Source organism: Erpetoichthys calabaricus, chromosome 2 (genome assembly GCF_900747795.2).
Source record: "Erpetoichthys calabaricus chromosome 2, fErpCal1.3, whole genome shotgun sequence".
Taxonomy (NCBI): Eukaryota; Metazoa; Chordata; class Cladistia; order Polypteriformes; family Polypteridae; genus Erpetoichthys; species Erpetoichthys calabaricus.
In genome coordinates, this window is record NC_041395.2 from 8,176,222 (window position 1) to 8,194,087 (window position 17,866).

At 42.5% G+C, this 17,866-nt stretch overlaps 1 protein-coding gene across 1 annotated transcript in view; it reads left to right on the forward strand.

Moving 5' to 3' along the window:
* The window catches only part of slc1a2b (solute carrier family 1 member 2b), a 202,220-nt gene extending 185,990 nt beyond the window's left edge, over nt 1-16,230 (forward strand). Inside the window, exons 9-11 of the mRNA XM_051923611.1 lie at nt 4,477-4,611; nt 6,079-6,310; nt 13,888-16,230. Of these exons, the coding sequence (XP_051779571.1) occupies nt 4,477-4,611; nt 6,079-6,310; nt 13,888-13,962 (442 nt within the window). The 3' untranslated portion in view covers nt 13,963-16,230. The remainder of the gene's footprint in view (nt 1-4,476; nt 4,612-6,078; nt 6,311-13,887) is intronic.
* The last annotated feature ends 1,636 nt before the right edge of the window (nt 16,231-17,866 follow it).

Genomic DNA, 17,866 nt, shown 5'->3' on the forward strand with positions numbered 1-17,866 from the left:
TGTGCTCAAGTCCGTCGTTATGTCCTTATCAATTAAGCAGATAAAAGGCCTGGAGTTGATTTGAGGTGTGGTGCTTGCATGTGGAAGATTTTGCTGTGAACAGACAACATGCGGTCAAAGGAGCTCTCCATGCAGGTGAAAGAAGCCATCCTTAAGCTGTGAGAACAGAAGAAACCCATCGGAGAAATTGCTCCAATATTACGAGTGGCAAAATCTACAGTTTGGTACATCCTGAGAAAGAAAGCAAGTACTGGTGAACTCAGCAACGCAAAAAGACCTGGACGTCCACAGAAGACAACAGTGGTGGATGATCGCAGAATCATTTCCATGGTGAAGAGAAACCCCTTCACAACAGCCAACCAAGTGAACAACACTCTCCGGGGGTAGGCGGGCGTATCGATATCCAAGTCTATCACAAAGAGAAGACTGCATGACAGTAAATACAGAGGGTGCACTGCAAGGTGCAAGCCACTCATAAGCCTCAAGAATAGAAAGGCTAGATTGGACTTTGCTAAAGAACATCTTAAAAAGCCAGCACAGTTCTGGAGAAACATTCTTTGGACAGATGAAATCAAGATCAACCTCTACCAGAATGATGGCAAGAAAAAAGTATGGAGAAGGCGTGGAACAGCTCATTATCCAAAGCATAGCACATCATCTGTAAAACACGGTGGAGGGAGGCAGTGTGATGGCTGCCAGTGGCACTGGGACACTCGTGTTTATTGATGATGTGACACAGGACAGAAGCAGCCGAATGAATTCTGAGGTGTTCAGAGACATACTGTCTGCTCAAATCCAGCTAAATACAGCAGTCACATTGATTCATGATACAGATGGACAATGACCCAAAACATACAGCCAAAGCAACCCAGGAGTTTATTAAAGCAAAGAAGTGGAAAATTCTTGAATGGTCAAGTCAGTCGCCTGATCTTAACCCAACTGAGCAGGCATTTCACTTGTTGAAGACTAAACTTCAGACAGAAAGGCCCACAAACAAACAGCAACTGAAAGCCGCTGCAGTAAAGGCCTGGCAGAGCATTAAAAAGGAGGAAACCCAACATCTGGTGATGTCCAGGAGTTCAAGACTTCAGGCTGCCATTGCCAGCAAAGGGTTTTCAACCAAATATTAGAAATGAACATTTGATTTCCAGTTATTTAATTTGTCCAATTACTTTGAGCCCCTGAAATGAAGCGATTGTGTTCACAAATTGCTTTAGTTGCCTCACATTTTTATGGAATCGTTTTGTTCACCCCACTGAATTAAAGCTGAAAGTCTGCACTTCAACTGCATCGGAGTTGTTTCATTTAAAATTCATTGTGGTAATGTACAGAACCAAAATTAGAAAAAAGTTGTCTCTGTCCAAATAATTATGGACGTAACTGTATATGACATACACAAAGTATTATTTAAAAAGTGGCAGGGTGGGGTGTTTTCTTTCATTTCTTTCAATGGGAAACCATTGATTGCGACAAGTGCTGGATGGTTACCGCTATTTTTCTCGCGTGATGTTTCTCGTGACATTTTTCACACGGTTATTTATTTTGCTCGTTATTTTTCTCACGAGTGTGTAACTCACACATTAGGCCAGCGGTTCTCAAACTGTGGGGGAAACAAAAAAGGGGGCGTGAATGTTGCCATATGTGGCGTAATTTTGCTATTCGTAGGGAAATTTTAAAGTTGTAGCAGTGTATAGGCAGCAAAAAATATAGGAATACATTTTATTAGGGTTTCAAAAAAACGTTAGGGGGGGCGCGATTAAAACTGTTATGAAAACTCGGGTCGCAAATACTTAAAGGCTGAGAAACACTGCATTAGGCTTAGGTGAGATAAATAATATGCGGGGAAAAATACCAGCGAGAGATGTAACGCGTGTGAAGAAGTTCACCCAAGAAAAATCAACAGTACCGGCTGTATAGTGAATATAAATGATCATTTTTATGTGACCCTCAAGGACCCCCAGAAACCCATCCATGGACCTCAGGTTAAGAACCCCTGCTCTAAGTGAATTTCGCCCGCTGCCTCCCGACGTTAACTCTCTGAGGTATGACAGCAGGCTCCTTTTAAGCTGAACCTGGGAGTATTTCCGGTGGCACAACCTGACTTGTTGAAAGCAATTCCTGGTCATATGAAAAACCAGGGAGGTCCTCCCCTGGCAGCGCCAGCTACTGTCAACTGAGTACAACTGGGAAGAAGATATGCTTTGATGTGTCCTGAATTTAGTTCAACTGTTGTTTTGTCTTGAACAAAATATAATGGAAATTTAAACCAAAATGTACCGATTTTGTACCCCACAACATGTGTTCAGACTTCTCATCGCTAAATTCTATGCTGAGTGTTCATTGGTTCCCAATTCTCGCACACAAAGAGCCCGCCCCTCCAACCAAAGACAAAATCATTGTAGCCAATGGGAGACTAGATGGTCTCAGTCAAAGGAGCCCTTCGTCTGACTAACATTATGGGAAGTGACACAGGCATTTGGTGCTTCACCACCACAGGAAGTTCTTTCAAGAACTTGATGTTTTTCAGCCATTTGTAGTTCCTAGTACGCTCTTCAAAAGCCTGGTTCTTTAATGGCATTTGATATTTTTTACTGGATCATGTGGTTCCTCCATCACTTGACGGAGCCCCGTTTCATTCTTGGCATAACAAATTTGATTCTTTGTGCTTTGAAAGACTTCCTAATATTTAGAAAAGAATGAAAATCTTTAGCAGGACACCAAGAGATACAGAAAACCAGGACTTGGCCTTTGTGATTGTGTGCAGCAATCCTGACCCAGTGGTATTTCACAGATCTGTTACTATCTATTCATGGATGTTTATTGTATGGAGCTGCTTGCAGATCTAAATAAGTGAGGGTTCTTTCTGGAACCTTCATGCGGATGGGCACCAAAAATGTTCCTCCTATGACATCACTCGGAAGAACCGCTCAGGCACCTTTGGGAGTTCCTGATACTTTTTTCAGCTCTACCTCCAGGCTATGAACTTGTTAGAACATTAGAACAATCTGGACAAGAATTGGCCATTCAACCCAACTAAGCTTGCCAGTCCTATCCACTTAATTCTTCCAAAAAAAACATCAAGTCGAGTTTTGAAAGTTCAACCCGAAACTATTGTGAGTGGGGCTTGGGTGATAAATTGTGCTGATTGGTTGAGCACAAGCACTGGCGCCATCTTACAAATCTGTTAGTAGTTATCAGTCAAACACAACGCATCATTCCTCAGTGCCGCTGTAATAAAGAGACGGGCAGAGATTATAAATCTTTGGGCCAACCCCGTATATTCAAAAAAACATCGAAATGATGTGAGTCTCCGTAGGACTGATTCAGGATGGCATTGCTTCTGGAGATGAAGGTCCTGGGCAGGAAGAGGTGGGTCCAGGTGGGCGGAAACCGGAAGTGACATCAGAGGTGTCATGGCTGTCAATTTTCCAGCCTGCAGAGAGAAGAGAAAAGGAAATAGTTGACGGCTCCCCCTGGCTTTCTGGAGGTGTAGTACAATTATCTGAGCCTTTAAACTGTTCCCTCAGCATATGCGTGTGGCACGGCCTACCTGGCACTCCGCACCATACAGTATTTCGAATCAATAATCTTCCCCATGAAGCCATGATTGCTTCAAAGCAATATGCTGCAGGGGTCTGCCGTGAAGTCCTGATCTCACCATACTTCACACCACATCACTCTACATAGCCTCCAACCTGGTGCAATGCATCAAAGCAATAAGTGGGAAGGGGTCCGCCGTGAAGTCCCAGACATGTTGCTCTTTGCACCACATCACTCTTCTTAGTCTCAATGAGTCAGCTCTTGGGCTGAACATGCTGGGCCGGCCAACCTTGGACCAGTTAGCAGTCATTTGAATTCAACGTCACTTTCCTTAAATTGGAATTACCGATTTCGGATCATTTGGCCATCTTTTGAAATTCCTTACCAGACTCCTAGACAGCCACAACCTCCTCTCTAAAGGGCTTTAGGGAGCTTTTTGATCTTGACATGACGTCACCACACACAGATAGCACAGGTGACCCTTGACGCCTGCAGTCCACATACGACAGTCTGGTCCACCTTAAACTCCGAATCATTGGCACCTCATCTGGAACACCTGATTCTAATCTGATGGATATGAAAGAGGGATAAACGGAGGGGTGCACTTACTTTATCACATGACTATGTTGTGTACTGTATATACCTACTAACTTACAAAGTTTTTCTTCACATGGAGAACCACAGACACATGGAGTAAGTGACCAAGTAGTGTGGTGGGCAGTAGGACTTTCAGGGTCTTTCAAAACTCAACTTGATGTTATTTTGGAAGAATTAAGAGGAGAGGACTGGTGAGCTTTACTGGTCTCAATCCAGATTGTTCTAATGTTCGAGCGTATGTAATGTCATCTTGTTAGATCATATAAAAAAGCTGATTCTGAGTTAAATGTAATCATCTTAAATTGTTTAAATGATGTTTATTATCTGCTATCTCCTCAGCTTGACGGCGACTCTAGCCAGTGTGGGGGCTGCTAGCATTCCCAGTGCTGGACTGGTCACCATGCTGCTCATCCTAACAGCTGTTGGACTGCCGACTCAAGACATTAGCCTGCTGGTAGCAGTGGATTGGCTATTGTGAGTATTACTCGGCCACTTCAGGTCATTTTTAATGAACTGCCATGAAATATAAAACCTTCTTGTTTGTCTGTAAATCATACTCGGCTTAAACCAACGTTGGCATTTAATGGAGGAACGGCTCAGATTTGAAGAGTAAAAAAAACAAATCAACAAAGTTATGAAGGCTTTGGGGAAATTCATCAGCATGCTATGAATAAAGACAGGCAAGCGTCCAGCGAGATGTGACGACTTTAAACTGCAGCCCTAGTAGCCCCCAAGTGAAGCCGTTTGTGTCTCTGACCCTTCATCCTTTTTATTTCTACATGAATGCTTTCATTGATTGCAAAGGATTTTTAAGAAACCTTACATGATGTTCTATGGTATGTCTTATTCAGCATTTTATCTAGTCATCTAATTTGTACCTTTTAGTGTCGGAAACATCTGTTGCAGCGGCACAGAATCATCACGCTGACATACAAGGCTTCAAATGTCCATCATCATCACATTTGTCACGGTGTAAATGGAGCGGGATCTGCGTTAAGTTACCAAGGAATTCATTCATCCTGTCGTTCCTACATCCATGAAATTCTCAGGGATCTGCAATTTAAGGATTTCTACTTGACCGATAGTTAGAATGAAATACACTATATAATAGATAGATAGATAGCTATGAAAGACACTATATGATAGATAGATAGATAGATAGATAGATAGATAGATAGATAGATAGATAGATAGATAGATAGATAGATAGATAGATAGATAGATAGATAGATAGATAGATAGATAGATAGATAGAGTGAAAGGCACTATATAATAGATAGATAGAAATATACTATATAATTAATAGATAGATAGAGTGAAAGGCACTATATAATAGATAGATAGATAGATAGATAGATAGATAGATAGATAGATAGATAGATAGATAGATAGATAGAAATACACTATATAATTAATAGATAGATAGAGTGAAAGGCACTATATAATAGATAGATAGATAGATAGATAGATAGATAGATAGATAGATAGATAGATAGATAGATAGATAGATAGATAGATAGATAGATAGATAGATAGATAGATAGATAGAGTGAAAGGCGCTATATAATAGATAGATAGATAGATAGATAGATAGATAGATAGATAGATAGATAGATAGATAGATAGATAGATAGATAGATAGATAGATAGATAGATAGATAGATAGATAGATAGATAGATAGAAGGAGCACAGGACCTCACAAGTGCCAGCTCTAGGAGGGTGACATTGCTCATCCAGACACAACTCTGCTCTTCTATTAGATGTCACTTTAGTGGGTCAGACACAGCAATACATGAACGCCCTCCAGTCTCCAAGGAGACCCCGACCCCAACTCTTCAATTCCATATCCCAATATGAACGCACTCTGATTTCAAAGTACTTCTTCTACACTGCTTTTGGATGGTAACCATTGACATGTGACCTTCTCTTTGTCACCTCAGAGACAGGATGCGGACGTCAGTGAACGTGGTGGGAGACTCTTTCGGCGCCGGAATCGTCTACCACCTGTCAAAAGCCGAGCTGGAAAGTTTGGATGCCCACCACGGACATCACGAAGACATTGAGCTCACCAAGACCCAGTCTTTGTACGATGACCTCAAGAATCATCGAGAGAACAACTCCAACCAGTGTGTTTATGCAGCACACAACTCAGTGCTAGTAGATGAGTGCAAGGTACATTTCACCTTTATGGATATCGAGACTTGTATATAGCGCTGCACGCATGTGATTTTATTTTTTTTTATATTTTATTTTTGCATGTTTGTACATACCTTTATAAATATTAATAAATATCCGTCTCTATACTTGTAACTATGCATGAAATAGCAGCCTCTGCATCATCCCATTCTTCCACTTTGATCTCCATGTGTCCCTGATTCACACCGGCAGGTTCGTCCCTTTGTCCCCCATGCAGCACTCTCTTTTATGCAAAGAAGTCCTTTCTTCAGAACGGTGGCTCTGGGGAACATCTTGTCACCCAAACCAAATGACTCTTTTTGCAAGTGACACAATGTTTCCTGGAACAGTTCACCCTGAGAAAGAACACTTTTACCCCCACCATATTTACTTTGAGATCAACAGGGACAAAGGAGACAGTAAATAGAAATCCGTGAAGTAAGGTCACTCTAATCTTTCCTTAAGTGTTTCGTTATTTGCAACAGATTTGGACGAAGAAACACTCAAATGATCAAGTCTTGTCTTTTTCTGTTGTCATCTGAAAAGTACAGCAAGGTTCCATCCTTCAGATTGTTGGTTCTGTAGAACATCTTGTCACCCGAACCAAATGACTCTTTTTGCAAGTGACGCAATGTTTCCTGGAACAGTTCGCCAAAAAGGAAGACAACTTTTACCCCCACCATACTTACTCTGAGATCCACAGGGACAAAGGTGACAGTAAATAGGGTGGTCCTCAGTGAATCAACCCCTCAACACTTTACGTCTGCTGTGCCAGGGGTTCTTTCTATGAAATCCATGAAGTAAGGTCACTCTAACTGTTTATGAAGTGCATCGCTATTTGAACAGATTTGGATGAAGACCCCCGTCCCCCCAAAAAACTCAAATGATAAAGACTTGCACTTCTTTGGCGTCACCTGAAAAGTACTGCCTTCAGATTGTTGGTTCTGGGGAACATCTTGTCACCCGACCAAATGGCTCTTTCTGCATGTGACGCGATGTTTCCCAGAATGTTTCACCCCAAGGTCGATGCTTTGGAGTTCATCTTTTCTAAAGTGACAACTGGACGCCGCCATACTTACTCTTAGATCCAGAGGGACAAAGGTGACAGTAAATAGGGTGGTCTTCAGTGATTTAACCCCTCAAGAATTTACGTCTGCTGTGCCATGGGCTCTTTCTATGCAAACTGTGAATTATTACTATTATTAGTATTTGAACAGATCTGGATGAAGACCACCTATCCAGTAGACCCCCCCCCCCCCCCCCCCCACCCCCCCCCCCCCCGTAGCCCACTCAAATGATCAAGTCATCCCCTGACTTAATTAATGGTACAAGTTGGTGTCTTTCTTCAGAGGAATTTCACAATCTGACTATCCTGCCCGGTGTCTGCATCAGCCAACACTGAGGGATTAATAAAATAAAATAAAACCTCAGCCCTCAGATTCACGGGCTTATGCACTTTGCTGATATAAAACATTTTTTTACTACCTTGGATCATTTTTTACTTTTTATTTCAAAATGTACATTTGGAGTTAGGGTTAGGGTTAGGGTTAGACTTCTAAAATACATGGGGAGCTCCTCGGAGAAGGTGCCATTCTAGAACCCTCCTCCACTTCCAGCACATTACTGAGATGGGATACCCGTAGGCTGCTATTTCATATTGGAATATTTTTAATCAATGTACCATTTTCTTTTATTAAAAGCATAACAATAACAATTGTCCAATTTCGGTGCAGTCTAAATTCAGGTTTCTTTGCATCGCATGCACTTAGCACTAAACACATTTGTGTTTTGGAAACAAAACCGGCCTAAAGTGTAGAGTCCGCGTACTGTACATAAGTGGGCACTTTTGTTTTCTTTTTTTATGTCTGTGTTTCCTCTCTTGTATCCATTTCGATTTCTATGCATTGACTCACTAATGTACGTCTGCTTCCGTGCTTCCCTCTTTTTTTATATGTTGGCTGCAGTTCTAAACGGCTAAGCTGCGAGTCCACACGCATGAGCCTGTATGTGTAGTTCACCCATCAGTGAGTTTAGTGCCGCACAGTCGTTCTTCTAACGGGCATTGGAGCAGAGACACCCGTTTCTTCAGAGGTTCACTCAGAATGCTCGACAACAAATTGATTTACTGACGTGTTTATCCGCTTGTAACATCAGCAATTGTAATGGGAAAAAAAAAAAGGAGGAGAAGCGACAGCAGGATAAATTGCAATCTTTCATCAAACTAAGTCTTCCGACCTCCTCGACTGACTCTTCTCAATCTGGGGAAGTCAAGATTCTACTCCACGACCCATAGATACATGCATGCTGCGTACTGTATGTGTGCGGTCAATTCCCGTTATCTGTCAGGGTCACAGTCCTAAAAAAACAGAAACTGATGATACTGAAGCATTGGTACTATGGGAAAAATGGGATTAGGTTCTGGTGGATCATTATTCAGAACATTATCAGAATTTAGAGACTAGTAGAGACTACATATTTATATAGTGGCCACCAGAGGGCACCTGAAAGCCCCAAATCCAACACCAGATGTTCTACGAATAAAATAACAGGCATTCATTTACACCTGTCCAATAATCACCTATCACCAAAATAAGCCACAATTATACAAAACAACTGAATTCTTCCTCCTCTTGACCTTCGGCTGAGTGTTGCCCACCGAATCCTGACTCTGACTTTCCACAAGTAAGGCATCAGGCTTCCTTTTAAACCAGAGATGGGAACTGCTCCTGGTCACCAGTCCAGAATATCTAGAGCCAGGGTAGCCAGAGTAGTCCTCACCCGACAGCTCCCTCTGGTGGTCCCAGAAGACCCAGACAGGGCTTCATTTCCAAACTCCAACTCTCATGCCACACTATGGGTGTCCTAATAGGGCTTAGGTCGGAAGGACACTGCAACCTGTTGTGTGGGGGAATGATCTGCCCCTGGTGAGCCTGCTCGCCTGTCCCTTCCATTATGCCCTCCAGGCTGGGCCTGAATCCTTCCTTTATCCTGGCCTGGATGCCTTTTCTTCCTCTCTGGCAGTTACATAATATCTATCTATCTACAGTCATATGACAAAAGTTTGGGACCCCCTCTCAGCCTGCATAATAATTGACTCTCCTTTCAACACTAAAGATAACAGTGGTCTGTCTTTCATTTCCTACAAACATCTGAGTACTGCGGTGTTTTCTGAACAAAGATTTTTAGTGACGCAGTATTTAGTTGTATGAAATGAAATCAAATGTGAAAAACTGGCTGTGCACAAATGTGGGTCCCCTTGTCATTGTGCTGATTTGAATGCCTGTCACTGCTCAATGCTGATAACTTGGTGTGATGAGCTCATTAAGCCTTGAACTTCATAGACAGGTGTGTCCAATCATGAGATATAAAGGTATTTAAGGTGGTCAATTACAAGTTGGGCTTCCTTCCCTTTGACTCTCCTCTGAAGAGCGACAGCATGGGATCCTCAAAGCAACTCTCCAAAGATCTGAAAACAAAGATTGTTGAGTCTCCTGGTTTAGGGGAAGGCTACAAAAAGCCATCTCAGAGGTTTAAACTGTCAGTTTGTGTAACTGTAAGGAATGGAATCAGGAAATGGAAGGCCACAGGCACAGTTGCTGTTAAACCAGCAGGTCTGGCAGGCCAAGACAAATACAGGAGCGGCATATGAGCAGGATTGTGAGAATGGTGACAGACAACCCACAGATCACCTCCAAAGACCTGCAAGAACATCTGGCTGCAGATGGTGTATCTGTACATCGTTCTACAATTCAGCACATCTGCATGGCAGGGTGATGAGAAAGAAACCCTTTCTGCACTCACGCCACAAACAGAGTCGCTTGTTGTACGCCAATGCTCATTTAGACAAGCCAGATTCATTTTGGAATGAAGTGCTTTGGACTGATGAGACACAAATGGAGTTATTTGGTCAGAACAAAAAGCGCTTTGCATGGCGGAAGAAGAACACCGCATTCCAAGACAAACACCTGCTACCTACTGTCACATTTGGTGGAGGTTCCATCATACTGTGGGGCTGTGTGGCTAGTTCAGGGACTGGGGCCCTTGTTAAAGTCGAGGGTCGCATGAAGTCAACCCAATATCAACAAATTCTTCAGGATAATGTTTAAGCATCAGTCACAAAGTTGAAGTTACGCAGGGGTTGGATATTCCAACAAGACAATGACCCAAAACACAGTTGGAAATCTACAAAGGCGTTCGTGCAGAGGGAGAAGTACAATGTTCTGGAATGGCCGTCACAGTCCCCTGACTTGAATATCATTGAAAATCTATGGGATGATTTGAAGCAGGCTGTCCATCAAATTGAACTGAGCTGGAGAGATTTTGTATGAAGAATGGTGAACAATACCTCCATCCAGAATCAGACACTCATCAGAGGCTATAGGAGGACAGCGTCTAGAGGACAAAAGGAGGCTCAACTAAGTATTGATGTCATATCTCTGTTGGGGTGCCCACATTTATGCACCTGTCTAATTTTGTTATGATGCATATTGCATATTTTCTGTTAATCCAATAAACTTAATGTCACTGCTGAAATCCTACTGTTTCCATAAGGCATGTCAGATATTCAAAGGAAGTTGCTACTTTGAAAGCTCAGCCAATGAGAAACAAAAATCCGAAGAATTAAGAGGGGTTCACAAACTTTTTCATATGACTGTATATTAGTTAGTGGTCGAGTGACAGAACTGCAAGACCCAGGAATAAATGTTGGGGCACAAACCTGGTCACCCCCATTAGATTCAATCAAGGAAAATACATTTAAAAAATGGTTATTAAGGATGTAAATGCAATTGACAAAAATAATGAAAATAAAGCCATAAATGCTTGGTATTTTAGTGTTCTCAGAATACCAGATAGGAGATCTGTCCTGTGGTGCATTCTGTTCAGAAAGGAACACCTCTGTCTAGTGGCTGTGGGATTTATAAGGGAGGGACCAGAAGGGGGGTGGAGTCAACTGTCTTCACTGGGTGTCTTCGTAGTTCTGAGGAGAGAACAGAACAGCAGAAGGTTAGCACCAGTGCCCCCTCTTGATCCGGGGTGGTGATACATGCCGCAGATGAGCCCAGAGAGTGACTTATAGACGTTAATGCATGACAATATATATATTGTGATAAACCCAGGGTGTCAGTGAGCCCCAAATAACAACATGATCACAAAAACATAGAACTTTATCAAAAATAAACTATGTTTTATTTAAATACCTCCAAAAGTATCATTGATACACACAAAACACTGGTCTTTTACTCTCCACAATATGTTCTCTCACCACAGCACTGACCTCCTCCAGTCAGGTGTTGCCTCTCTACCACCCAGCTCCGACTCGCTTAAATAAAGGAGTGTGTTCCCTTTTATCACAGACCCGGGAGTACTTCCGGTGCCAGGGCGATTGCCCAATGGAAGTATTTCCTGGTCACACGGAAGTCCATTATATGAACAGGGAACTTGTTTCCCTGGAACACCCTCTTGCGGCACCCCGTGACCCAAGCAGGGCTGTTCTGCCAGACTACATTTCCTGGCATGCCCTGCTGCCTTCCCACTGGGTGGGGATATCCAGGACTGCTGCCATCCAGCATGCTGGGGGAATAAGAGCTCCCTAGTGATCTCTCTGCTTCTATAGGGGCTGTCCATCCATTTCTTCCTTCCGGGTCTGCTTCCTTTCCTGGCCGGGATGTCCGTCCAGTCCATGTGGCATCTACAATATATATATATATATATATATATATATATATATATATATATATATATATACTGCAGTGGGCTGGTGTCCTGCCTGGGTTTTGTTTCCTGCCTTGCACCCTGTGTTGGCTGGGATTGGCTCCAGCAGACCCCCGTGACTCCGTAGTTAGGCTATATCGGGTTGGAAAATGGATGGATGGATATATATATATATATATATATATATATATATATATATATATATATATATATATATATATATATATATATATATATATATTTTTATATATATGGTCACGACAAGGAGAAACAAAAGTCGAAAAAAAGGTTTGGGGCAGCCATCTGTGTATTATTACTGATGTGCATTGGTTTGAGTTTAATATGGAACTGATGGTATGGTGGTAAGATGGTGGCTTTAAAGGCCAGAACAGGAAATTAAGTTTGTCTAGGTTGAATCGGAAGGGTCGTCATCCATATTGGACATTGGACCCGGATGTGACATCATCAAAAGGGCCAGAACCAGAAGGGTCTTTGCCCATGGGTTTGGAAGTGAAATCAATGGGGTAGGAACCGGAAGTAACATCATCGGGCCCGAAACAGGAAGTGATGTCATCAGAGTCAGGCAGAATTTCCTGTGAACAGTCTACAGGGAAGTGAAAAAAAGAGTTAGTGCACTCTGCCACCCCCTGGTCTGATGTGGAATTACTTCGTTCAGGTCCTTCAGCTATCTCCCAAGCGCACGTGTGTAACAATATATATATATACATGGTGGCATGGTGGCACCATGTATAGGAGACCCGGGTTCACTTCCCAGGTCCTCCCTGTGTGGAGTTTGCATGTTCTCCCCGTGTCTGTGTGGGTTTCCTCCGGGTGCTCCTGTTTCCTCCCACAGTCCAAAGACATGCAGGTGAGGTGGATTGGCAATTCTAAATTGTCCCTAGTGTGTTCTTGGTGTGTGGGTGTGTATATGTGCCCTGCGGTGGGCTGGTGCCCTGCCCCGGGTTTGTTTCCTGCCTTGCGCCCTGTGTTGGCTGGGCAAACCCCTGTGACCCTGTAGATAGGATATAGCGGGTTGGATAATGGATGGATGGATATATATACATATATACATACATATGTGTATGTATATGTACAGATATGTATATAGTGACAGAGAGGTGGAGAAATACGTGAGCACATACATGGTGTAAAACAACCACAGGACAAGGTTACCTTGCAGCCAACCCCTTATAATTCCTAACAGCAAATATAAAGAAAACGCATGTCACAATGCTAAATTGTGTCGTTCCGACTTCCTCTAGGATTAACCAGTTAGGTTAGCGGCTCTTCCGTAGTTAAGGAATTCTGGGAGGATAAACTCTACAGGTGACCTCAGATGGGATTCAGAAGGGACAGAGGAGTGGTCGCTAGTACACAGTGCCACCTCCTGTCTCGGAAGAGAACTGCCGTCACCCAAGCCTTCAAGCTGTTTCCCCATGAGCACATGCATGACAGTGGATACATGGTATACATATGTATGTGTATATATCTATGGTCAGACCGGTAGATTTTAAGTTTATATAAATATATAGATTCATTTTATCCTGGTGCTAATTAAAATTTAAACATTTATCGTTCATTCACTTCTATTTCTAATAACTGGTGGACAAAACACAGCTCTTTTTTAAATGTAATGTAATATCCAGTCATCTGTTTGAACGGAACAAAATTCCGATTTGTAAAAGCCAACAGGGCCGATGAGGAGGTGTAGCTTCTCAGTCTTTCTTAGCTCACCCATGAATCTCTGAATGGGAACACGAGGTCTCTCTGCTCCATGAAGGTCCACCATTGATGTTTCTTGTCTCTCTTTCTTGACATGTGCCTTGGTCCTTCAGTTAGATGTCCCTAATAATTGCTTTCAGGTTACTCTGGCCACAAATGGTTCTACTGCTGAGTACACAGTTGTTGAGGAGGAACCATGGAAAAGTGAAAAATAAAGAACAGAGACCCCCCAGCTTCACCTAAACCTGAACTCCAGAAACTTGTGTCCTGGTGAATGAGAAAACAGATAATAACCAATGTAATAATGTAGTGGGAAAAAAATCCATTAACGCTCTCAACAATCAGACTGAAATGCTCTAATGTACTAACCAGCTAACCAAACGATTACCGTGACAGTAGCACGTGTGTCTTGTGATTTTTAGTGTCATTAAGATCTGAGGATCAATGGTCATTTTAGCCCCATGATTCTGGCTTTGAGATTTTCTCTCCATGCATCTTCCCAATATCAGGGTGGAAGGCAATGGTCGAGTCTCGAACCCTTATGCTGTCCTTAGTTGGGATGTGGGACTTTCAGATTTCACAGTGGTGGCTGAGCACAGAATTTAGTGGAAGTTCTGCCCTCTTTTTGTCCCTTCCTCTGTCTACGTGGGTGTCATTCTGTGTTAATTTATGACTTGACAAATTTATCTTCCTAACAGTCTTGAATAAGAAAGCAGCTCAATAGCCTAAACCAAGAAATTAAACAAAAAATAAAAAGCAAACAAACATCCCTTTAGGGGGCACTGAGAGTCCATGTTAGAGTGAGCATCGTAGCCTTTATTTATTGGAGCAGATTCTGTTCTACCTCAGAGGGTCAGTTTACACTCAAATAATCGAGCCAGTTCACCAGCCATATTGCAATCAACAGTGAAGGTGCTGCAAACGGTTGACCTGTGCTGCTAAATCTTGACAATGGTGTGAGTGTCATCAGAAAAACATTCATTTGGGGAAAGCTGGAAGAGTCTCACATGCTCAGTACCGAAACTTGATGCAAAAATATGAGATGTTATATACAGTGAGCTGCCTTGAAGGACTGTTCTTATTCCTGATGCTGCTGCCATATTGAAGAAGCCTTTTCATTTTTTTCAGAATGGTTTGCATTCCCTCTTATTTCCAGAATGCGTTTCAGGGGTCATCTGAAATCTGACATTAGTCACACTGCAGATGCCACGATCCAAAACAACCTGGAAAGTGCTGACGTCCAAAATTACACGCAAATCAAGAAAGCATGATATTTGAGGATTGACTATCAAAAATAAGAGCACATTTTAAAACTCGTTTATTTACTTAGAGCACGCAATTAAAATCCCAATGCATAATAATAGAGTATCAAATACTTTAGTTCTACGAAGTGATCCCCCATGCTCACAAACACAAAAGGGAATGTCAAAAAGAAAGGCCACACTGCTGTGTGGAACGAGGCCTGCCAGCCACAGTGACTCATTCAGGGTCACACACGTCAATGAGGGCAGGAATTATATTTGTGGAACTGTCACCTATAGAGCACCTTTCCGTAAAGAACTCCATTTTAAGGCTGCACACATTAAGAAAATTAGGGTTCTTCCAGAAGTCCACCTATGTTCTTCAAGAAACGAGGCCTTTAAACTGTTATTATGGACATTTGATTACAGTGGAGACAAGCCAGTGACTTTTCTTCCAAAGCTCCAATTTAATCCTTGTGTACTTAGATTGATAGACATGAAAGGCACTATATAGATAGATAGATAGATAGATAGATAGATAGATAGATAGATAGATAGATAGATAGATAGATAGATAGATAGATAGATAGATAGATAGATAGATAGATAGATAGATAGATAGATAGATAGATAGATAGATAGATAATCTTTATCTGTCCCAAAGAAAATGTTAGCTTTTTACAGACATTCATTAAATATATTACAAACGACAATAACAACCCTCTCAAACATACACAAGAATTACAAAAAATGGCTTGGCTAATAATTACAGAGAAGAGGAGTTTCTTGACACCCAACCATCTATCAGTCAATCCCTTTTCCTGATCATCTCCTCCAACTCCTCCTGGGGGATACTAATGTGAGTCCTTTGCCAGATGAGACATAAAATCTTTCCAGCATACCCCGGATCTGCCCTGAATTCAAGTTGGGTCCACAGCTGCAGACGTCTGCAGCTCAGCTGGACTGCCAATTGGATTGCCAGTTTTTGTCACCTGGTTTACTTGATTTGAGTCGGAAACTCCTCCCCTAACCCTAATCTTAACTACAGTGTCACCGGGAGTCATCGCTCTGGAGGTTTTCAGCTAGAGTCTATTATTGAGGTGTCCTCCCAGTTGGACATGCTGACATGCCACCCAAGAGAGGTGTCCAGCAAGCATGCTAATCAGAAGCCTAAACCATTTTGACAGGTTCCTTCTGCTAAATAATTTGTTGTTGTCACAAAGAAAATGTGTAGCATTGTTTATAATGACCATTAGTTTTTAATTCATGCTCTTCAACAGCACTGCATCCAGCAGGTCCAGAGAGCTTCTGATAGATAGATAGATAGATAGATAGATAGATAGATAGATAGATAGATAGATAGATAGATAGATAGATAGATAGATAGATAGATAGATAGATAGATAGATAGATAGATAGATAGATAGATAGATAGATAGATAGATAGATAGATAGATAGATAGATAGATGGTTCTTCTATCACACACAGAAGTATTGCCGAAAAGGGCTCAGCAAATGTCCAGACAGTGATGATGGGCCCCAGCAGGGTTGAGCTTCCATGCTCCAAACCCATGGAACCACTGCAAGCCAGGTGGTCTGGCCAGGAGAGATAATGTCCTGGACAAGCCCCCCTCCCCCAGTCCTTCCATTGTCGAGACATCCCGGCCGGGTAATGGTCCCAGCCATCTGCAAGATGGCCTGTAGCTTAATCAATATCCATTTCTATGTCTCTACCCCTGCTACCAGAGTGTCCAGGCTAGTGCCCAGAATTCAACCAGCCTTTCAGATTAACATATTAAGTCTGTTGGCATCTTCTAATTTTCATGCTACTGCACCAACCTCCCAACCTTACACTGCATAGAAAATCTTACTGGAAACCTCCGGCTAAATAAAAGACATGTACAAATGCTGTGCTCACGCCAAAACTGGACAACTGGCCAAAACCCAGACAACTCCAACCAGTTGGCAGCCCAATGCAGATTGTTGGCAGGGTGTACCCCGAGTACCACCTCTAGACCACTTTGATTTCTATTTCCCGTATGGCAGTTCAGGTTAGTCCAGCACTCTCTCACTTTGATTCTAGTAGCACTGAGCTTCAAGATGGCTCAGCCCGCACACCTCCACCAAGTCATATCCTCTACAGTTGCAGAGTCTCCAGAAAACACCCTCATGTTTGTAAAAGCTAACCCCAGTATGTCTAAGTGGATATGAAAATCGGGCCCTACAGGGACCTGGGCTCATTCTCCAGTTTGGACGTAGCCCTTGTAGAGTTTGAACATTCTCTGTGTGTTTGTAAGGATCTTCCCAGGATATAGATGAGGAGCAAGTCATGGGAATAATCTAGAAGAAACGGGACGTGTAAAGTGAACGTATCCGCAGAACACTTTTGGAATTCATTTAATAAGGTTCTGCTGCCATTTGCTTCCCTGTTGGGATGTCTTATGGGTTCCTTCCTCATTTTCTTGCTCAGTCACCCTGAGGTCAGAAGCTCCCTGCCCTTTGTGAATGTTTTCCTTCCATTGCATGTGAGAGAATTAACAAAAAAATGAATAGTTAAATAAACAACCGTACACATGTCTCAGATGGTGGATTGCTGCGACCTGAAGACATTGAGCAGTCTTCTCCTTCTTTGGTAAGCAGAGTCCTCGTGCTGCTGCTGCTGCTGCTGCTGCTGCTGCTGCTGCCACCGCCACCTCTCATTGACACTCCAGGATCAGGTCTACTTTTAAGATTCTATGCACATAAGGAAATAAATAAAAAGGGGGAATTGACGACTTGATCCTCTGTCTCTTAAGATGTACAGCCGTTTAAGAGTCGGATTATCCGTCATGTGCGGAGACACGTGTCCAGGCTATTATCTTAAAGCCCCTTAAGCGGC